This window comes from Bos indicus x Bos taurus, chromosome 3, assembly GCF_003369695.1.
Source record: "Bos indicus x Bos taurus breed Angus x Brahman F1 hybrid chromosome 3, Bos_hybrid_MaternalHap_v2.0, whole genome shotgun sequence".
Classification (NCBI taxonomy): Eukaryota; Metazoa; Chordata; class Mammalia; order Artiodactyla; family Bovidae; genus Bos; species Bos indicus x Bos taurus.
This window is the reverse complement of record NC_040078.1, coordinates 89,257,003-89,280,979: the sequence shown is the minus strand read 5'-3', so window position 1 is coordinate 89,280,979 and position 23,977 is coordinate 89,257,003. Positions and strand designations below refer to the sequence as shown.

The 23,977-nt window shown below is 42.3% G+C and overlaps 1 protein-coding gene across 7 annotated transcripts in view; it reads right to left on the bottom strand.

The window, feature by feature from the left end:
* Nucleotides 1-4,567: 4,567 nt before the first annotated feature.
* Nucleotides 4,568-23,977, bottom strand: part of DAB1 (DAB1, reelin adaptor protein) — a 1,342,273-nt gene continuing 1,322,863 nt past the window's right edge. For 6 of the 7 annotated variants that reach the window (XM_027537117.1, XM_027537119.1, XM_027537120.1 and 3 more), the window contains 3 exons: nucleotides 21,252-21,379; nucleotides 20,788-20,898; nucleotides 4,568-7,942 (listed from right to left, as the gene is read on the bottom strand). In XM_027537117.1, the coding sequence (XP_027392918.1) occupies nucleotides 20,803-20,898; nucleotides 21,252-21,379 (224 nt within the window). In that variant the 3' untranslated portion in view covers nucleotides 4,568-7,942; nucleotides 20,788-20,802. The remainder of the gene's footprint in view (nucleotides 7,943-20,787; nucleotides 20,899-21,251; nucleotides 21,380-23,977) is intronic. The other variant, XM_027537115.1, reaches the window with a different exon arrangement.

Here is a 23,977-nt window from a genome sequence, read left to right as displayed (position 1 = left end):
TAGATATTTCCCATTAGAAAATATTATCTGCAAACACTGATAACTTTCCCATTTTAAATGCCTTAAATTCAGAATACTGCTAGATGATAGAGGTAATGCTTGACAGCCTTGACCTCCACCTCAGTTTAGTGGATACCTTCAAGTTTTACTGCATTTCCTATTGGTTTGAGATTGACATTCTTTATCGTGTGAAGGAAATTCTATAATTTTAGCTGCTCATGTTTTTCTCAAAGAGGATAATGAATTTTACCAGATGTCTTCCTGGCAGACACGAAGATGAGACAGTTTCTCTTGACCTATTAATTGCATTCCAAGAATTAACTTTATTTGGTCATGGTTTACAGCTGTGTTTAATTTGCTACTATTTAGGAATTTCTGATTATACATTAGAAAGATCAGGATATAATTGGTACTATTTTTGATGTTTTATTATTTTAGCTTGGAAATATGAATTGAGAAACTGGTTTTTCTGTGTTACTCAAGAGCTTAAATAGTGCATCATTTTTTCCCTTCACTTACTCCGGGCACATCATGCTCCCTGGCTGTGCCAGTTCAGCTACAGCTCTGGCCTCCACTGCCACTGCTTCGCGAGGAATTCCTGCTCATTTATAAAAACACAACTCAATCATCAGTGCTCTGTATAGCTTTCTTCCACCATTCCCATAGTATTAGCTTATGCCTTTCTTAAAGCACTCACCCTACTACTCACCTATTAGTCTTTTTTCCCAACTAGACTCTGAACTTCTTAAAGTGGGAATAGTCATATAGACATCGTAAAAAAAAAAATTCTGAATCTCCAGTGCTTATCACAGATCCTCGTACATAGCATGTGCTTAGTAACTCTTTGTTACATGAATAAATCCATGATATATTTTTAAAGTTTGCCAGAAAGAAAGATTTCAAAAAGGTATATGTATGCTTCTTTGCTTTTCTTTGACAACAGAGTTCATAATCATCCATTGCCATTCTGGGGTAATAAATGTGAAAGGATAAAGTAAAAGAATTAAATGCAAAAATATAGAATAGCTATCACTTTCTTTACTGTACTGTAACGTGTACTGAGCATTTGTGTGGGCTTCCTTGGTGGCTCAGTGGCAAAGAACCCACCTGCTAAGGCAGGAAATGAGGGTTCCATCCCTCGGTCACAGAGATTCCCCTGGAGAAGGAAATGGCAACCTGCTCTAGTGTTCTTGCTTGGGAAATCCTTTGGAGAGAGGAGCCTGGCTGGCTGCAGTCCATGGGATCGTAAAAGAGTTGGGCAGGACTAAACAACTACAACTTGAGGATTTACTACGTCCAGGTATGAAATTTTCAAATGTATGTCTCATAGCAGCTTTATGAGGAAGATATTATCATCTCAACATTATATTCAGTGACCTGAGGTCAAACAACTAGAAAGCTGTGGGGCCAGAACCTACATGGAGACTTCCTGATAAGATTGGGTGAATTCAGGGTGGTACGGCTATAGACTACCAAGACTTTCTGAATTGAGTCTACCCTCTGTAATCTGTATTAACTCACCAGTAAAGATAGTACATTCCACTTCTGGGAGAAAAGAGACAAATGCTAAGCAAAGCATGATCTGGTCAAATACTCGACTTTCCAGGTTCTGCCTAAGGTTAGTTCACAATAGCAAGAAAACTATTGACTACCTACCTGCTTGACTTTTGCATCACTTCTCTTCTGATGAAAGAGAACTAACCATCAACTATGGGTTTCTTTATTTTTAGTTTATATGATGTTGCTTTATTTTAAAAGAATAAAATTGGACTGTGTGGTCACTGACCACCTTTCTTTTACCACCTATGAAAGTTTGAAGGGGCACAGACAGGTACGAAGAAATAATTTCCCTTTAATAACTAAGTTCCTAGGTTCTTGAGCTCATGGCCGTGAACTATGGTAACTAACTTCTATCATCTGAAACAAGACAGATTTCAGGGTGCCTCCCCAAGAGGCAGGGTAGAGTTCCTTACAATAGGAAAAAAGACAGCTGAGCATTTTACTGTTGACAAGATGTCAGCCCTGATCACTGCCTGTTCCCTCATCCACCATCCCTGCTGGTTCCCTATCCTGGCTGTGGCCCCTGAATGTGTCACAGAGTGGCAAGAGGTTGTTCCAAGGATTAAAGAACAAGTCATCAGAGGCTGCCATCTCGCAAGAATATTTGGACATTTCCCACTTGGCAGTCATTAATATTCTTCAGCAAACGATGAACCTGTTCAAAAAGACTCCCTCTTCCGACCTCTGTATCTTAGATGAGAAAATGAATGCTAGTATTTTTTTTTTTTTGGCAATTATATATTCATTGGATTGGGTTAGAGTTATCACTGTTCTTAAAAATAAAACAATTTTTCCTTTTTAAAAAATATCTACAGTCGTTTTACTGAAGCATCCATTTCTGCACTAAGTCAGCCCAGTAAGGCTGGGTGTGATTTTTCTAAGACACTACTTTTAGTGGAATAGAGAGAGACTTTAGAAGTATCTTACAGAGGGTGCGTGCGCCATGTGACATCTTAGAAACCCTGCAGACAGAAGCAAACACGGAAGAGAGGAGAGGGACTTGGAGGTCAGACCCTGGGGACCTCAACAGCCTCTGGGAGAGCTCGCTGGCTCTGTTAATTAATAGCTGTTTCATAACATCTCTAAGTTTCAGTTTCCTAAGTTGTAAAGTGGGAAGCCTGTTTCTTTTCTTGTGTAAAAATTTGGAAATGATAGCTAGAAAATGAGGGACATGTATACAGTAGAAGCAGCATGAGAGTAACAGCTATTATTAAGATTTTAACATAAATACTGAGAACTGGCTACTAAATGGCTTGAAAGCCGTTTACATCTGTTCATTAAAAAAAAAAAATCTTTCAGGCACTGTTGTTCCAATTCCCTTGAATTTAAACATCTTTTAAAAGGTTTCAAAGCTTTGAAGGTTGATTTCAATGAAACCTGTTTTTATTCTAGGCGTGTTTCCTACTGTCATTCTGAGTAAAACAAAAACCATTTACTGTCAAAACAACAAGGGTTTGCTCTCAAGCACAAAATGAAAGCAGATATGTCTGCCTGATTTATTTTGGCATCCGCCTAACAGTTAAATAGGACACCTTTTAATTTGTCACTTCTTTAAGATGCATTTAGGTTGGGAAAGTAAATCACCAGTTCTTGGTTTCAGCTAAACTTGAACCAGCTGGGCAGAAAGGTGTATTTTTTTTTTTTTAATCCCTCTGACACATACCCTTTCAAAGTGCTAATTAAAAAAGAAATTACAAAGTTAGCAACATATTAAAGACACTAAGATCTCATGTTTTTTTAAATTTTCAACTGGAGGAACTTAGAATCTAACTTATTTACCAAAGACCAACTAGAGTTCTGGGAAGAGGCACAGGCGATCAAGCTTTTCAACAAGACTATTTAGAACTATTAAAAAGGGTGAATATCCAGCTTTCTAAAAAAAGTTAAAATCAACTGTGAGGAAGAAACGTCTTAACTTTACCATCAGCTAGCTGAAGAAGTTATTTGATCTCTCCAAGTCTCAGTTTCTTTATAAGTTGAGGATAATGTCTAATGCTTGGAAGATTAACTAAGGCAATGGCCATCTAGCATGGAGTGTCTTTGAGGCACCTGGTAGCTGCTCAACAAGTATGAGGCACTATTTATTCAGAAAGCCTTCTATAACATCTTCTAACAATTGAGTCCATTTTTTATTGTATGAAGGTTGTTCCTTCTATCTGGTCCAAATTTATTTTGCTGGAATCCTTTCTCTCATTTTCTCCAAGTTGGTGGTAACATCTGTTTAATACTTTCTATTTAATGACACCAGACTGAGGGCATATGTTTATACAACCATTAACATAACCAGTCCTAAACAGAGGTGTTTTTTGGCATCCCAAAGATCTAATCATCATCTGTAATCTGGCTGATTACTGGATCAACAAACTGATTTAATAACAAGAGAAAATAAAAATGATACACATATATACATACACACATAAACACGCACACACTTTTTTCTTTCTGTTCTTCAATACATAAAAGTCAAGGTCCAGCTCCCGACTTCTTTTCCTTTCATGTTTTTTGGTGTGGATTGTGTGCAGAATGTGAAGGCAGATAAATGCTTCATTCTTTGGGTCTCTTACAGCAGATGATCTTGAACTACGGGGCAAATTCTTTGACAGTCTAGGTTAAGCTTGGTCTTCTAACCAACAGTTTAGCAGGTTTCATGTTTTATTTTTTATATTTTTTAGAAGAAGATACAAATCCATAGGGTAAGTCCTGGGGTCTTTCCCAACTTCTAAAGTCCCACGCTAAGTGTGGTGTGAACACCGCACCTACACAGGCTGTGCTTTTTCTGACAACAGCCTCCTCATTCCTCACTGTGATTTTCCAAGCAGAGCCAGTACCTGAATTGAACTGAAGACAAACTGACCTAACTCCTCGATGGAGCTTTCTTTTTCTGGTCCTGTGCCAGGAAAACAGGCCTTCACCTGGTCCAATGGAAGTCTCAAGAGAAGCAGTTTCTTCTTCCAATTCCTCAACCTGAATCTCCAGTAGAAGCTTATGGAATAAAACCAGGCTAAGGTGTTGTTCTCAAACATGTTTATTTGTAACAGTTTTACATGGTGTGTTACAGAAATTAATGGAAAATTTCTAAAAATTTTGCTGTTCTGTTGAATGCATTGTACATAAAGTTAAAAATAATGTGTCCATATATGTTAACAAACTGTCATCTGAGGTAAAGTTAAAGTAGGTCTAGAAATGTACTGCAACAGTCATTTTCTCTTTCTCATCTTTATTAAAAAAATATGTGTCAGAACACAGAAATTGAAATGAACCAAACCCACAGAGTAAACATTTTTTTTTTTTTTTTGAAGAAGGTGCCCGGTACATTACATGATGGGGATTCAGTAGACACAGGGATGAGTACGAATTATCAAAAAAGTCTCGAGGCATGTAAAGAGAGCTATGGGGAATGGGAACAGAATGACAGGTGGTGTTTCCCTGGTTTCAAAATTTAAAGTGACAAATTTCGTGCTAGTGAAGGATGAGGAATTAACAGTTGTACACGTGGATTTTCTATCAGTCTAACTGGAACTGTGCACACTCCCCATGGCCTTTTGGTACCTGCACCTCAGCTCTCATTTGGAAATCTCACTGTTTTCCTGGGATAGGATACGGTGGTTCTGAGTTCCCCAAACAGTGCTTATTAGACAGCAGAATTCAGCCAATGATAACATGGATGGCAGTTTAAAATCTTGACTTTATTTCCCTCACTTTAGTGTATTACAGGGGCCATTTTAAGTTCAGAGCCAGCTACATTTTCACCCACACTCAACGAATGATGACAAATCCACTGGGCTGTCACTTTCCACTACGAGATGAGCTCCAGAGGGTGTACCTCAAACAGCCCCATCGGCCGGAGTTCACTTTGAATGTGTCAGAAGCAACCCGCAGAATCAGTGGAAGGGTGTGATACTGCAAGACAAACTCAAGACAACCATATTGAGGGAGAAGATAGCACCACTGGTTCAGAATCAGAATCACAGACAACAGAGCAATTTAAGTTACTTCCCTGTGGGAACTGCCTATCTCATCAAATCCCCAGAAAACGCAATTGAACTTGTCTCAGGACAACTCTCATGGTTATCACACCTCTCCCATTTTCCCCTTCACATGGAAGGATCAGCTCATCCAAAGTATGCACATTCCTGGAGAAGTCATGTCAACCAAAATGTGACAACTACAGAGGACGGTAATGGCCCTTTTCAGCTCTCGAGTTCTTCGGACCTTCCATGTCCATCTATTCTGCAATGCACATTTGCCAGTTAACTGGAAAACATTTAGATTCCAGTGACCTGACGGTGTAAAACATGGGCTTCAAACAGTAACAATTACCTTGACTTCTCAAAATTTCCCTTGGTCACCAAGTATACCTTCTTCCAAATCATTTTAGTTTCTGTTGATATGAAGTATCAAAGTACACAGGCTGATGGCGGTCAATCATATCAAGGTAAATTCTACTTTCAAATTTTAAAACCAAGTAAGGATAATCACCCCCACCCCCAATCCAATTCATCCCATGATTCTTTAAAGTTTTCTTCTTAGTGTTAAACCATTCAATTCAACGTACTGTAACTGCATAGGAACATCAGGAAAACACAGTTGACCTGTAGAACAATATTCTCTGTAGGGCAAAAATATATAGATTCTTTATGAAAATCATGTGCTAAACATACGAACCAAACACTGCACTTTTTGTCTCATAAATGTAAAAAAAGGAAGCTTAAATTCTTCTGTTTCACGTACAAACAGTCCAGTGATGTCTACAGGGTCAGTGGGAGTGGACATGTGGGAGGGAGTTTCAGAATCTGAAGGACAGGCCTTCAGAGCGTGAACTATTTCTTGTTTTACACAGAGGGTCGTACTCTCGCAGAAAGACTTAGATGAGAGGCTGGAGTCACGTGCTCCCTTCCTGATCACTAGCTGCTGATTGGCTGACTGCTCCTGACAGTTGTCCCTGAACTCCAGCTTCCTACCATAGGCTCCGGAGTAGTTTCCGGAAAGTGAGCCCCACCCATCAAGTCTGTCACATTCTGCACTCAATCTGCTACCTTCTCTACAGTGTAATGGCATTATTAAAAAAGCATTTTCATTAACATTTATATTTACAAAAAAAAAAACACAAACGGGCAATTTTTTTTTTTCATTAGAACTCCTTAAAGCCATTTCCCTTAAATATTTAAAGAGTTTAATGGTAAGTTTTTTTTTTTTTTTAAGTTATAAAATAAAAATCCCATTTGAATTTTCTGATGTACAAAAAGAGATAGAGATGAACCATTGTGACCACAGAATCAGTTTGTTACTCTGAATATTCATGTCACCACTGTTCCATTAGCAAGTTGACTTTTTAAAATCCCAAACCACATTACCAGGATTGTACCAGAAGTATTTGGCAAATGACTTTTCTTTGAAATGGCACATGGAGAAGACACTTGTCTGCATAGCATCACAGCAGCAAGATATCGGAAAAATAAAAAATCTCATTTTATTGGACTTAAAGAGTTTAGAGCTTCTGAGGAAATCAGATGTACTTTTCATCTTTCTCATCAATGGGATTCGATGTCCTTTTCTACTCACAGAGTGAAGGTTAAACCACAATCTGTCTTTCTTCACCGGGATGCAGAAGAGCTTAAAGGGTTGTTTTGGCAACATTCTTAATCAAAAAGAATCATCAGCCACTTATTTGTCTTGTGATGATTTCAAGTGAATTCATTTCATATAGGGTTTTTTCTTTTTTCCCAATTGAATTTCTTAATCAATATCTTAAAAAAAGTCAAAAGCAATACAAAAATTTGTACACTCATTAACTTCAAACATGACAAAGAAAGGAAAGGGGAAAAAATGGCAGACCAGGCCTTGTGGAGCATTGTAATTATACCATCCTATGGGAAAAGGCATACAAATGAGCATCTTGTGGTGACAGAGACCTTACATTCGCCTAAATGACGTCAGTGCCAACCCTGATGTACCTCTCTGAGGCCTGTCACTCCAAATCAGATGTCTTTACAGTGGTCAGCAGGTTGAGAAATAAAAAGAGAATTAGGGTTTCACATACTGGGTCATCTTAAACCCACGCTAAGAGAGCCTGGAACATTTGTTGGGTGAGCACTTGCTTGATTTGTGATTTGATGCTGGGTATGGTTTTTTATACTTCGGTGAGTTTGTTTTTGTGCTGCCATAGACCTCTGCCAGTGGTTGCCAAAACCTCTTAGTTCCCTCTTCCAAAGGAGTTCCATTGGGCAATCGTGAATTTCTTCGTGGGATGACGTGAGGTGAAAAAATACAAGAGAGCCTGTCGCGATGCTGATTTCCATGCCAGTCTTGAAGCACCCGCCACAAGCCCGCACTGATGCTATTTCTTACATCTGTTGATCTGCGCATAGAGAGGCTCCGGCTCCTACGGACAGAGGGACAAAATGAGACCCGCTCTTTTCCTGATAGGGTTTTCTAAGACAGCTTGGGAAGGAGGGTTTGGAATTAGAACAGAAAGATGACAGTTTATGATGAATGATCTTAGGTTATTTTGGGATTATTCAGTCATGGTGCATGTCATTTTGGCATCCTTTTTTATCCTTAAGAAGAACAACTCACCCAGTTGTGCCCTTGGTTTTCAAGCTGAGCCTGTTAGGGAAATCACAGGGTCTAGCAGACAGAGCTGGACCAGCTGTGTGATATGGACAAGACACTTTTACTTTCTGAGCCTTAGTTTCCCCAACCATGAAATGGGAATAATTCCATTTACCCTACAGGGTTCTTGTGAGAATTAGAGAGAATATATATAAAGCCTCTAGCATAGTGTTTGGCAGGAATGTTCAAGAAAATAAGCAGTTGAAAAGGCTCTTCAGAACATGGTAACAATGCTCATACATCAAGTCAATGTTTTTCCAAGGCTGTTTTATGAACATCCACTCGAGACTGCTGAAATTCTGTCTCAAGCTGCTCTTTGGTTTCTGCAAGCAGTGATGACTGGGCGTGCTTTAGAGCAAGAGAACAGCAACCACGCCATTAGCTCTTAGTTAAAAGCTTCTAGGGCTTGTTTCCATCCACTCCTGCTGCAGTTTCAGGTTGGGTCAGGCACTTGCCTGCAACCCTGGGGCTGTCTTAAGATATACACAAGGTTTTCACCAATATATGACACAGCAAAAATTCAATCCAAATGCAGATGGGAAATGGCGTTTGGCCTCGTTGAAATCACTTCAGACTTCAGTTCATACTGAAATGGACCAGGGTGCACTGGCCAAACAGATCAGGTCAATATATTGGTATGAACATGCACAGTCCCTTCTGTTAAAGTTGACTTCCATGCTGTCACTCTCAGATATTTGTACCAGAATTAAATGGACACAATGACATCTTAATTCCGCCATATTCTGTATATTAGCCTGCCTCCTGCTATGTGGGTATAGATTCTTTTCAACTGCTTCTTTTCTTGAACCAACAGATGGAACTGGCATTCTGTAGCTCTACCATGTGTCTGACACCATGCTACGTATTTTCAAGTACATTGTCTTCTGAATGTAGTGATTAAGGCAGTGATTTATCTCTTTTGCAAATGAGAAACCAAGCACAGAGAAGTTAAGTAATTTGACCATGGTCACATGGCTAGTAAGTCACATGGGACTTGAGACTTAAAAGTAAGTTCCAGTGCTTTTTCTCATTTATTACAATAGCTGCCATTAAATAACAACAATAACAAACCCCACAACAAACAAGCAAAAAGTCTTCCAGCTATGGTGTTGTAGAGTGTTTTGGAATTTATATAAAATACCTTTATGTTTTATTGGGTTGGCCAAAAAATTCATCTGTAACATCTTATGAGAAACTTGAGTGAACTTTTTGGCCATCCCAATATTTTACCTGCCTAACCATGCCAGGAGTGGCTTTTATTCTTTCCATCTTCATTTTGCAGGTAAAAACTGAAAATCAGAGGTTGTGTGAACTCAAAGTCATTGTGCTGCCTCTCATAGATTTAATATGTTGTATTGCTTGCTTTTATTGTAAAGTGGGGATGGGCAAGAAGATGGAATGTGAAGCCCAATGAAGAGAGCTTTTGCTTCCCCAGAATCACAAGATTACTCAGTAACCAGGCTGTAAATAGAATCCAGGACTCCTGAGATCAAGTCCAGCATATTTTCTTCTAGAGCTCATCATCTCTGTGTTCTTCCAGGAACAAGGAGCTTCCTACTCTTGGAGGCACCCAGTTGTGTAATAGAACAGTTTGTCGGTTGGAAACCTGCATGGTTTCCAACCATGGGACTTCATACTGTCCTTGAAAAGGTTAAAAAAAAAAAAGTATAATCTTCCAAATATCTGATGACATACAGTAGGAAAGCTTATTCTTCCATGCCCGACTTCCGAGTTACCACCTGTGCATTCTGTCTGCCATTTTACACACAGAATTAGCATAGTGGGTGCTCAATGAAGGTCTGTTGAATGAATGTGAATGTCTAGGATACAGTTTCTACTTTTTTCACTGTTCTGATCCCTTTGCCCTAAACACACTCTCCCCTGGCTTTATCCTTTCAGCATCAAATTCTGAGCAAAAGCTACAGCAAGATGATTTATTAAGCACCTAATTTATTCTCTGCCAATGTCTTGAAATGTTTCAGATACTTGTGGTAAGCCTAACCATGGAATTTTTCTGTGTGTTTGTGTTCTGGGGTGGAGTGAGTGGAGCAAGGCGGAGGGGTAAAGTAGTGAAGTACCACTAGTGGGAAACAACACCGCCTTGTGCTCTGCTGGGCCACAGAATGCAGCTTCCTCTTTCCTGGGTAGACTTTCTCAGCTCACTCGGCTTTTTGGAGGCCCTAAGAAGTCAGGCTGCCTTGATCCCACCCTACCATTTGCTTTATTCTAATTTTGGAAACTAATTTATTCAACTGAGAATGACACCTAAAAACAGAAGAAGACAGCAGGCTCAGACAGGGTAATTAATGCCACACTGCATTAAGTTTCTGCAGCTGAGATAAATATTCACACATCTCCTGCTTGCCGGAGTTTAGCTTCAAATACCCATCACAACAGCGGTAACGACTGCAGTCAACTCTCAATTATCCCCACTAATGAAGGGGAGCACTGGTGTGGAAAACCCCAAGCAGCAGATAATCCCAAAGTCTGACACTCTGATGCATTATACGTTTTGGAAATAGCTTTACCTTCCTTGTTACAGAATCTTAAGACTGTCAAGAGCTAGAGGGGAACTAAGAAATCATTTGATCCAGAAATTTCTGACCTGACTTCTGGCAAGGTCACCATGGGGTCTTTAGGCTATTTTTTGACATTCCAAAAAGCCTAAATGGAATCACACATTAACACAGCACATTTTTGATATCTGTTGTTTTCTTTTGTCAGATCTGACCGTATCTCTCTGCCCTGCTTCAAATCCTTCAAAGTCTCCTCATTACCCACAGGGTAAGGTCAAAGTTCCTTCACTGGGCACATAAGACCTATTAGTCTCATAGACCATTAGAACTAATAAATGCCCCTTTCCAGACCATGAATCAAAAGTCACCCTTCTGGTCACATATATCATGCTTTAAAAACAAAAAAAAATTCTTCATGCTTCTGTCAGAATGATCTTTCTGCAAAGGATTTGGTCATACCAGTTTCCTGATTGAAACAACCCTCCAGGCTCCTTAAGTCCCCAGGGACAATGCAGACACCCCACCCTCATCCCCCCACCGGAATGACCCATGAGGCCCTTCCAATGTGGCTCCCTTTCCCATTGGCTTCATCTACTTCCACTCTCTTTTAGGTCACACTTCCGCTTTGTTCTTCTGGTCCCCTTGAAAGCCAAAGTGTTAGTCTCTCAGTTATGTCCAACTCTTTGCCACCCCTTGCACTGTAGCCCGCCAGGCTCCTCTGTCCATGGAATTTTCCAGGCAAGAATACTGCAGTCGGTTGCCATTCCCTTCTCCAGGGGATCTTCCCGACCCAGGGACCAAACCTGGTCTCCTGCATTGTAGGCAGATTCTTTACCCGTCTGAGCCACCAGTGAAGCCCCTCGTCCCCCTGACACGATAAGATTCCCACCCCTGAGACTCTGCTTAGACAGTTTCTTCCACTTTGGGGACCTCTCCTTGTCCCACACCTATAGGTTCATACTTTTGAGCCAGCCCAAATAGAAGGGCTTCTTGGACTGTGCAGGTGACGCAGACCACTCTGCTCCTGGACTCCAGCAGTGCCCTGCAGAGACCCACATCTACACTGCCATCACATTTCCTCCTAGTGCTGTCTACACAGTGAGCTCTGCTGTACCTTGCACGTCAGTGTCCCACATTCTGAGCACAAGCTTGGAACCTGGCAGGCACACCTACTTACAACATAGAGCGTGAGGATGTAAATGAGTGAATGGAAAGTTGCTTCTCTTACTGCTGCTGCTGCTAAGTCGGTTCAGTCGTGTCCGACTCTGTGCGACCCCATAGACGGCAGCCCACCAGGCTCCCCCATCCCTGGGATTCTCCAGGCAAGAACACTGGAGTGGGTTGCCATTTCCTTCTCCAATGCATGAAAGTGAAAAGTGAAAGTGAAGTCGCTTAGTCGTGTCGACTCTTAGCGACCCCATGGACTGTAGCCCACCAGCCTCCTCCATCCATGGGATTTTCCAGGTAAGGGTACTGGAGTGGGGTGCCGTTGCCTTCTCTTACTAGGAATGGGCAAATACTTATGAACCTTAATAAGCTCACTTGTGAATCTGGCATATTAATAACCTTTGTTTCTAGAGGACAACAAAGTAGATAGAAACCATGCAGTAAAGATGAAAACAAATCAACTCTCTAGCCTTTGACGTAAGTTGAATACCCTATGTTCTGGGAGATGCAGTGAAAGAGTATATGCACACTGATGTGAAATCGGGCAGATCCAGGCTGGTATTCTTACTACCAACTGTCTGTGGTACACAGGCACTGTGGGAACACACTTGCACTTGAGCAAGTTTGATTTATTGCTCATTGCAATGAGCGGAACCAAGGGCAAGTCTGGAAGAAGTGATTAGAAAGGGCTTCCTATGGGGTTAAGCTTAAACATATTAGATGTTTAGGGGGAGGGTCTCTCTTGGTTAGGTGCTTTCAGGAAGCATGATTATCTTAATAATTCTTACCTGGGAGGCAGGACGCACAGAGTAAGACTAAGGCTAGGAACGAATAATGTTTGGTCATTTTTGGAGCTTGGACGATGTTCATGGCAGCCATGGCTACTGAGAAGTCTTGAATGGGCCTTGACCCACCACGGTGCCTTGTCTGACGCTCATCTGTGAAACTGTTTACATGCAATAGAATACCAAGTGCCCAGCTGTGAGGGCTGGGCTGGCTCCTGGCTGTCATGTGATGTTCTCTTTCCACTGTCACCTACTTAGTAACCTTACAACTCCATGCAGGTTGCTTAACCCTTCTGGGTATCGGTTTTCTCATCTGTAAAATGAGGCTAGAAGTCCTCACTGAGGATTGAAGGAGAAAACACACATTGAGCACACAGTCTGGCACAGAGAAATTACTCCCAAAACGGTAAGGCTTCTTCTATCTGGGTGAGTGATTCTATCCTTCCTTTATAGAAGATGGTTTTCAGCCTAAAAATCACTGGCAGGTGGCTTTAATAATTCCATCTCCTTCATTGACACTTCTTCATATCGTAACTGGGCTGTTAAGAGACCTAATAATGGCACAGGATCTGTCCCGGGAAACTATGTGGAAAGAATGCAGAGTACATTTAAAGGGCTTGGCTGCAGGGCCCTGTGGATAGCAGAGACTTCCGTGTGTCTGCAGACGGCTTTAAGTATGAGGTATGAGCTCATGCCGAACAACCAAGCAGAATCACAGAATGAAGAGTATTAATAGACTATATATTTACAGAAACCAAATTAGAGTCTATAGAGGGCTTTTCTTGATCACAGCCATGGTCTCGTTTGGACATCACAGAGTCTGTACCCTGGGAGTTCCTAGCTCCTTTTACAGGAAGAAGCAGGGCTCCCTAGAGTTTGGTGACTGGCCCAAGGTCACTCAGCCAGCACAGGGCAGAATGGGGATATAATCACCTTTGTTACATTTTTAGTTTTTTTTATTGCAGTAAAGTATTTGGAGCAAAGCATTTGCCATTTTGATCATTTTTAAGCATATAATTCACAGACATTCATTATTAAATCTCTTTCTTTACCCCAAATAGACCCATTAGGCAGTGACTTCCTAGTCCCCTTGACCCCTAACTCCTAGTAACTAGTCTCTCGTCTACTTTTCCATCTCTATGAATTTACCTATTTCTTATTTTTAAATCAACTTCACTGAGGTGTAATTTGCATGCAATGAAATGTTCCCATTTTAAGTGTACAGTTTCATAAACTGTGACAAATACATACGCTTATCTGGGCCTCCCCAGAGCCATCAAGATGTAGAGCATTTCCTCACCCTACAAACTGCCCCCATGTCCTGCTCAGTCAGCCCCTCATTCCATTGTGGCCACACTGATCTGCTTTTGACCACTGTAGGTTAGATTTGTTTTCTCGAGCGTTTCATGTAAACACACCCAGGTCTTTACTAAGCCCACTGTCCTCTCCACTGCCATGTGATCCCTTTTGTAAAATGTCAAAGCAAGAAGGGCTCTCAGTCTGACAGTTCCTTTCCGGCAGGAAGAAATGAAGGCCTCCGGATGTGAGGGGTGTTTTACCAAAAGTCCACAGGAAACAGTGGAGAGCCAGGAGGGGCAGCCCAGGGTCTGGACTCCCCTTTCGTGCATATTCCCCTCCCTACCTCTTCCCAGCCATTTGGCTTGAAGTACAAAGGTACATAGTTTTCAATCCCACATTTTCATGAGCCCCTTTGGAAAGCCACTTCAATTGTGCTTATGACTTCACTTTAAATTTACTGTGTTTTGGGGAAGCTTGGCCACGTTAAGCAAAGTTTGGTTCAAAACAGATGATGAGTGGGGAAAAGACGCGGCATGCTGAGAAAGGTGGTCTTGGACGTGAGGTCACGCGCCATGCAATCTGGTTACTGAGCAAGCCTGTTATCTGCCCCATCCTGGGCGCCTGGGGAGTGAGAGCCACGCTGAGCCAAGCTGGGGGTCAGACTGCAGCTGGGAGGTGAGCCAAAGCTTGAGGCCCTCAGCATCGCCCTGCTTAGGCAGCAACTTCAGCCTCGGGGTCTTTAAAGCCCCAACACTGGGGCCTACCTCAGTAAGCCTACCACAGGGTCTTACATTTCCTAGCTTGGCAAAGTGAAAAGGGGGATGGTAACCATGGAATAAAACTAAGGTGGAAAGAACTCAAAGTGCCATCTAAATCCATGAAAAATGTTTAGAGCCACAATGACTCCCGCAATCTTCCTAACTACCTGTATGAACTGAAGCATGCATTTCACCTGGGTTTTTTCATCTCTATAATGGGGCTTGTAAAACCAATATCATGGTCCTGCATGTAACATGTAATAAATGAGCTCATATGACATAAAGAATTTTAACAAGTGGCAGGAGTCTTCCTTTCTTTTTTTATTCAAAGAAAAGGGAAAATGACAAAGCTTTCTGACTACTTTCAGCCTGAAAATCTGGCTTTTAGGATAGGAAAGCCTTCAAAACAAAGGATGGATATAATGGTAATACCTTAGAGACTGAAGTTGCTGCCAAATGCACTTGCTTCCAGGGGCTTCACGGTGCCAAAACCCACTTGGTGAACACAGGTGCACAATTTGAGTTCCCAGGAAGTCCACACTCATTCTGATCAACTCTGCACTTCCCCAGTAAGACGAATGACGGGCACAAGTAATCTGCTTTGCATGTTGACATCACTTTTTTTTTTAACTTGTCCTGTAGCAGATGAGGGCACTGAGGTTGCTGATGCCTGTTCTCTGCCAAAAGCAAATGGGCCTGTTCTGAGTAGGCTCCTGGTGGTCAGGAGAGGGTCCTACATCTCACATGGAGAGTCACCGGAACACCTAAAGAAGTCACTGCATTTCAGGGACTTCTGGCCTTTCCTTCATTAGGTGGGAATAAGGACAACCTGGGAGAAGGCTGCTGTTGGAAGACACTTTTTAAGGATTGGGTCTTCCATGCTCTAGCTGGGTGACACTGGACAAGTTAGAAGTCCTAGAATGTAAGAGCTAGAAGGGCCTGAGTAACTGCTTTTCTGAAGAGAAGACCAAAGGCCAGAAATGAAGCCATATGCCTCACATCACAAGCAATTAAGTCAAACAGAGGCTGCTAAAACCCAGGTGTCCTGGTCTTGGTTGAGTGCTCTTAAGTTCTCTAATCAGGGTCTAGAGTCAAATCCTAGCCTCCTTACATGTGATTCTTGTGATTTCAACAAGTTATTAACCTCTCTACCTTACCTGCCATATTTGTGAAACAGGAATAATAAAAATACTTAAGAGTGTCTCCCTGAGGATTGAACTAGGTGATGTTTAATGAAAGCGCTATAAACACACTGCTGATTTTTAAAGTTATCTCATTAGTAGTAGTGAGTGCAAGGTTACTTGCATTACCTTCTGCAGGGTGATTCTAGAAACAATGAGCATGATCTAGCTCAGCTCAGCAAAGGACAGCCCACCAGCCCATTTTAGTGACTGCCAGTTCTTCTGTAAATAAAGTCTTACTGGAACTCACCACACCCAGTCCTTATGCAGTCTTTTGCTGTTTTCCTAATACAACACTAGAACAGATTAGCTGTGACAGAGACCCGGATAGCCCACAAAGCATACATTGTTCACAGAGTGTTTGCTGAACTCAGGTCTAAATGATCAGTGGATTCTAGCTCTGCCCACTACTCTAGGGGCTGAAAATCATGCTGAAATCTCCATCTCTGGGCCTTTGTCCTCCAGAGTCTCATGTTCAGCAGTCTACCAGCATCTGAACTTAGAAGTTCAAAGGAACCTCAAGAACACTTGTTCCCAATGTAAACTTGCCTTTTTCTCTGCTCAAGCCTGCTGCTCTGTGTTCTTAGCATAGTTCCTGGCCCCGCCTCGATCCCCAACAGGCAGGCATCCGGCGAGTCTCCTAGTGCAGGCCTCTTCTTCCTCTCTTCCCACTTCCCTTCAGCCTTAACCTCCTCCTGATTCCATCTTTTCCTGTCCCTGGGCATCAAGCCTACGTCTCTAACCTGGCTACCGCTGCCCTCAGCCAGGCTTTCCCATCTCCTGCCTGGACCAGGCTGGCTTGGACTAGCTTCAGAGCACCACTATGCTCATGGAAAGAAGTGGTTATTTTCCATTTCTGTGGTTCTCTGTTTTAAGGCTTTTTGCTATGTGATTCTATTTAAATAGAATAATAGTAATAATAATGCCAAATATGTACTATTTTACTTTCAAAGCTTATAAAGCACTCATACTCATGATATCTTCGGATCCTAGGAGAGCCTGAGGAGGGAGCTGTTGTCATGATTCATTTTCATCTATGTGTGAGAAGTGGGGTTCCAGGGGTTAGCTAAGGTCCCACCTAAGATCATGTGCTTACGAACTATAATTCAGACCCAAGTCCCCTGACTCTAGGCATCTGTTTGCACTCTCTCCTTTTTTTTTTTTTTTCCCAAATCTCTCTCCCAAAGCGTCTAAAGTTCTGCTTTTCTTTCCCTTGAACACTAAAAAATCCATCAGGTTATATTTTATGTGTCTTGGGTTCCCACTATGAAGATTGGTCTTAAAAAAAAAATGACAGTGACTTATTATTTATGGCAATATCTATTGTTACTAAGGGAGACAGACCAAACAATTCTCCATTGTTACAGATGCTACTTTGACTTGACAGCTGGGGAAGTCTGATAGGCAGTTTATTTACTTAGCTATTTAACCAAATAAATGTTTTCATTTTTCTTTCATCTCCTCAAAAGCTAACATTTCGCCCTTAAAATTGCTCCAGCAACACATCAGTGGAGTATAAATTACCTGCCATTCCCACACCAGCCATTATAATATTACTTGGGTTCTTTTTTTGCGCCCTTGTTGACCCAGTCTTTTACAGACACGTGATTCTCCCAGATGGGAGGGTAGGGGAAAACATGAAATAATTGAAGATATTCTCCCTTATTGCTAAAACAGAAATGCTGTTTGAGATTGGCCCCAAAGCGTCCACCTGCAACGATTGAGGCCGTCTGTTTCCTCTTACGAGGGTGTGATATGGTTTTAACTTATCAACAGATGTCACCCCTACCTACTCAGAATTGTGCGGGCATTGCTAATAAAAAGCAGCTGGTGATAATGGTTGCAACGGTGATAAGGCTGAGACTCCTGCTTCCCAACTGCATGGAGGCAGAGGGGAAAATAGAGCTGTGGACATAACTTGCCCTGCATGGTGTATCCTTTCTCCAAATGCCTGGAAAGGCGCTAAGAAATTGCAGCCAGTAAATTTCCGGTTGGGTGGATGGCTGAATGGAATGGAGACAGAAAGATCAAATGTGGCTTGTGCTGTATTGAAGGACAGGCCCAGAAGCCCCATTTGGACTTCCGTCATGGGTGTCTTGGGAGCTTCCCTTGTAGCTCAGTTGGTAAAGAATCTGCCTGCAATGCAGGAGACCTGGGTTTGATTCCTGGGTTGGGAAGATCCCTTGGAGAAGGACATGGCAACCCATTCCAGCATTCTTGCCTGGAGAATCCCATGGACAGAGGAATCTAGCAGGCTACAGGCCATGGGGTCGCAAGAGTCGGACACGACTTAGCGACTGAACCACCACCACCATCACTACATGGGTGTCTTAGCAAGGCTAAGGCTACATGGGATGTGTCAGCAAGGCTGGCATTGGCCTCTTGGCATGTGACCCTTGATAGGCCATTGTGAAATTGCCAGACTAAGCTTTCAAAGGGAGAAAACTGCTTCATTGAAGATTACAGCCCAGCCCTCCTTTGGAGCTGGGAACTACTTATTATGATTTACATGTGAATTTAAGATAAGGCTGCTCTGTTTGGAGAAGTGAGAGTTGGCCCCTGAGGCCCTAAAAGGGGTCATTCTGATTAAGGGGCAGGGTGAGCCACAGAACTAGGAAACAGGGTTTTTCTTTTTCTCCCAAAGCTCTTTTAAGGCATATTGAAAATTAATTACCTGCAAATACAAAGTACAAAGCAAAACCTCCCAGGCAATGGCCTGGGTCCTTACGGTGGAATGTATTCAACACAAGGGCTAAATGTATAAAATCCAAGGGACTGGTGAACCATGTTTATTGAGCACATGTGATGACGGTTTGGGGTGGTGATGGTGTTGGTGATGGCAACTAACAGCTTGGCTACTTTCCGTGTGTCAGATGTGGTGTTAAGAATTCCAGACATATCACTTAGTCCAAACAATAACCTCATGAGGAAGACTATTTTTATCCTTGTCTTTCTAAATAAGATAGGGAATTGTTATGACATCTCATCAGGGTCACATAGCTCATCAGTGCTAGTGCCAGGTTCTGAATTCACTCTTATTCCAGAACCCAGATTTTTAGGCTGAGTACTGAGTGTCTGTCTCTACGTGCCATCTTAGTTAAGGTAATGGATACACCAGGCCCTGCCAGCAGATAAGCACACCAAGACGCAACAGCAAGTATGGTTCTTGCCCAAGATTTCCTGCTATTAGGTAGCTGAGCTAGAATTTGAACTCAGGTTCCAAATTCTGAGCTCTTCCCACAAGACTGTGCCACATCCATTCACAACTCGGCCCTGGCCTGGGGTTCTAGACAGAGCATCAAACACAACACGGCAGGCTGAAGCCCCACAAAACAGCTTGCACAACCATCTCAAGCAGAACAGACTCGTAACGATGAGGGTGTGAGGCATCGATCTGCAAATGCTGTCCGTCATCTCTGTTGTCTAGAAGTTCAGTTTTAGGATTAGACGTTAGCTGTTATGCTGACAAATGGCTCTTGTCACCCCTACTTCATCACATTTTTCAAGGCAAGGGTGAGCATGTGAAACAGAACTATGAAAAGGGTGGGATAACCTGCTGGGGCATCTTCCCAAGGTGTCCACCCATCTTCTCCACCTTCTGCCTTTTCTGGAACATCGACTCTGTCTATTATCACAAGCCCCCCACATAGCTTTGTAAGACTACATTTTTAGTCGGGTGTTTGCATGGCACGATGGTATTCTCATGTGCTATATACGGCACTGAGGTGAATGAAATGTGGCAGAATGTATGGTATGTGAGATTCTCTAATCATAAAATCTATGAACAAAACGCACTTTGAAAATACTCTATGAGCTTTCAATAACCATCAAAATAACTTACACACAAATGGCAACTGATTCCAAGGTAGCCTCAGAGTCCATTTATGAACAGTGAAAACTATTTACCATTTTAATGGTTCTGACCATGCTACTCAGGCCTAAAAACGGAGCTCTGCCAGTTAGGGCCTTGTGGTCCTAGGCGTTTATGGAAAACTAGAAAAGCATCTGAAAATTGAAGACATTTGTCAAGGAGTGACCTTAGAAATCATGTCTGGGTAACAAGCGGGTACTTCTGTCTCCTGGGAAAGTTGGCTTCATCAGCCCCTCTTTCTTTCCATCAAATCAGATGTATTGAAATTCAAGTGCCTAAACCCACTTCTAGTAAATGTAAGTACACCTCTCTCGAAGTTGCTGCTGATGGAGTCTGAAGTGGTTTGGTGGCAAACCACCGGCTGTCACACAGGTGCAAACAGCAGAGCCTCAGAAGCGAATGCCACACGTCTTTTAATTCCATTTTCACAGTTCTGAATTCCACTTTCATGTCAGAAAGGGTGCAGGGCCTCTTTTGGCCAGACAGAACAGGCTACCACGATCTCACATCTCTATCAATTTTATTTCAAGCACTGATTGTTTTGTTTCTTAGTCTGCCTTCTTGAAGTGTGTTTGGTTGGTGATTTTTTTTTTTTCTCTTTTTTTTAGATCTGTGGAGTGTAGGCAAATTCTGTGACACACCGCTGAAGGGGTCTAAGCATCTGGACCACATCTCACTGAGAAAGAATGTGTGCATCTCAGAATGTTGATGCTTTCAGACACTGAATCCACATTAAAGCAGCTCTGACCATGCCTCACCACCCCTCCCCAACTCAGAACATATCGGTAATAAAATAGTATGACCATTCCCCACTCCTCACCTTTACCCCTACTCCCAATACATGTCAAAGGTCATGCATCCATGAGGATAAACAAGGTGGAAAACAGACACCAGGCAAGGCGAGATGATGCAAACGTCAGGGATACGCTCAGGCCAGGATGATGGTGCGAACATCAGGGATGCGACTTCAGAGGCAATGAACAAGCAAAAGGGAGAGCAATGGCTTAAGGGTGGGAGATCAAAAGGACAGATACCTACCCAGACCTGTGCTATCTAGCTACCGGCCTGTGGACTTATATTATCACCACTGGGCTCCCCACTGGGCTCACCAAAGGGATCACTGTTGGATGAGGCCTGTGACCCATCAGGCTAGAACACAAGAAGATAACACTTTTTTTTTTCTTTTCAGTAATTTAAAATATAAGACAGCTGGGTACATTTTCATGCACACATATCACCCATTATTTTAAAGAAGGCAGCACTCCATTGAAAGGATGCCACTTCTGCAAATGCAAGAATTTGCAACAATGTAATGAAAGGATAGCAGTTTTCAGCTGCTCATTTGAACATAAAAAAAACCCCTTTAGTTACCCCTTAGAACCTGAGTCTGAGTCAGCATTCTTTTCTACATAGGCGTCCTCATGCATTGTTCATTTTAGATACAGAAGTTTTAAATGGAAAAAAAAAAAACAAAAAAAACTCAGAACACACTGGTCACTTACAGCTTCTTGCTCTTCACTTTTGCTGGGACTCTCAAAGCCCTCTTCAAAGATGTCATCGGCAGTCGGATCACTGGCATGGGATGCAGATGATTTGGATGGAGAGCTCTGTCTAGGGGCTGGGGTTGGAGCTACATGGAGACCATGCAAAAAGAGAAAACATCCTAAGTGTCCAGAGGCAACTGTTTCTACCCCCCGGAAATCCCAGGGATCTGGTTATGTTTGAGTCAAATCCCAGGACACCTCTTCCCATCACAAGTCAAATCAGTTGAACAGTTTAATCTCTCTTCTCTATTTATCCTGTCCTCTCACATACTTGACAGTCAGGAGGAGCTGGTCCACAGGGATGGGTGAGGCAATGGTCCTCAAGGGATGTTCCCTGGACTGGTAGCATCAGTCACATTTGGGGACTTGTTGGTAATACACATTCTTGGACCCTACCCTCGACACACCTGCTGAATCAGAAACTCCATGTTTCCACAGACTCATGTTGAGACCCACTGGACTACAGTTTTCTTTCTTTCTCTTTCTTAATTTCATACAATTATTTCAAGAAGAATAAACAGAGATGAGGACAGTGTGACATTTATTGGATGCCTTCCATGTATCAGAGGCCATCAAATTTCACAGGTAATATCTGTGATCCTCATAAAGCCATTTTGAGGTAGGGGTTCTCCAATTTTACAGATAAGGACAGTGAAGGTTGCTAAATTGCTCAAGGTCTCAGACTTGGCAAGAGGTGGAAACAGGCTTTGTATCCTGGCACGAAGGTGTTGTCTGATAAACCTGTGTGAATGAAGAGTGTCTCAGTGATCTGGGGAAATGGACATGGCTGAAGGCAACTTCACAGCTGATGCTTTTTTCCTCACTCCATAAGGATCTGCGTTTTCTGTCCTGACCTTCCCACAATTTCCTTGTCTTCTTTATTCCAGAGGTTTATAATAAATATGCCACTGGAAACCACTTTCCTTTCCATAATTTCTAACTTGGCATGGAAAATCCTCCTCACTGGCTCAGCCCCAAGGTAGGGGGAGGAGGAGAAGACTTGATTTACTAGTTGAACTTCAAAAGCCATTGATAAGGTCTCCCTGCCATTACTTCCCAGAATTTACAAATCTGGCTGCTCATCAGACAGTGAGTGATTATAAAACTTAGTGAGTTGCTTCTGTAACTCTAACGTCTTTAGAATGACGTTATTTACTGCGTGTCCGTGAGCTGGACATGGGGCTGGGCACTTTGCATTCATCACGCCCTCTAATATAAACACTGCAGGTGTTATTGTACCTGCTGTCTTCTTCTGATGGAGAAACTGCCACTCAAAGCGATGAAGTGCCTTTCTCAGAGTTAACACAACTGTGAGGAAGCAGGAGCCCCGGGAGTTAGCACAAACCTGATACTGCTCAGCCCCACTGCGCTTTTCTGTTTCTATCTGAGGATCACTTTTGGTTCTTCTCCACCCAAAACATCTGAAAGGTGATGCTGACGGACAGAGGATATAAAGATCGGCTGCACTCATTTTCTTTAAAACACAGGATTCTTTTTAATTAAAAGGAAGTAGGTTTAAAGAGATAGTTTATGTGAAAACACCTTGATATGCAGCACACACTTAATATTTATTAGTGAAATTGGATTCCAAAGTGACTTTGATGTGGTTTTTTACTAAAGGCTGAGAATCTGACCAAGCCATCAATACTGAGAGGTATACTGCTCATACTTACTGGATGTAATCAGTGGGATGCAAAACTGTTTGTTTATGTAAGTGTTTAACCTTTAGAAGGTTTTATAGAATACCTGTATACTCTAAAACAGTAGTTCTCAATCTGGGACAGTTTTACTCCCAAAGGGACATTTGGCATTATCAAGAGTCATTTTTTGTCATCAAGGCTAGGGGAAGAGGATGTGACTACTGGGCATCCAGTGGGTAGATGCCAAGGATGCTGCTAAACATCTGCAATCCACAGGACAACCACCCACAATGAAGAATTATCTGGCCCCAAGTCTCAGTAGTGCCGAGGATACCAAGCCCTGCTCTGAAACACAGGAGTTACTAAGTGGCTTTTGTTTTGTTCATTTTCCTTCATTCTCTACAACCTTCCAAAATACCTCCATGTGCCAGATACCACAGGAGCATCAAAAAAAGTGTAGCGACACGAGGATGACTAAGACATATTCCCTGTCCTCAGAGAATTTACACTTCCCTCTTTTATATGTAGCTAGCACACCAGCCCCTTGAAAGAGAGACATTTGCTTTCAAAAGATGCTTGCTTATTTATGCATGGCTGTCATTTCTTCAGCGTTTCATTTTTTTTAAATTCATGATTCTTCATTGAAACCCTGTGAGTTGGAGTAAATAGAGATGCCCCCACCATGTAGATCATACGGCCTGAGAAGAAGTAGGCTCTTTATACCCATAGAAGAGGTTCATTTTCAGAGCAGCATCCTGGACCTGGCTGGAGTGACATTATCTAATTGTGTTAACATCTTAAATTCTTTAACAATTCACGGTATTTGCTAAGCAGTGATCCGCATCATCTGACAGTAATGAAAACGCCAACCTCGCTGTGCCATGAGCCTTTTCCTCCCCCTTATCAACTGTTAAGGCACAGGCTGGATCACCAGGCACCTTCCTGGGTTGGTGTCGAGCTGGCATCAGTGTACCCCAGTGTATCTGGATTCTGTTTGGCTGCACGGTATTGGTTTGCCAGAGGCTGGCAGTAGAAAGGTGAGTT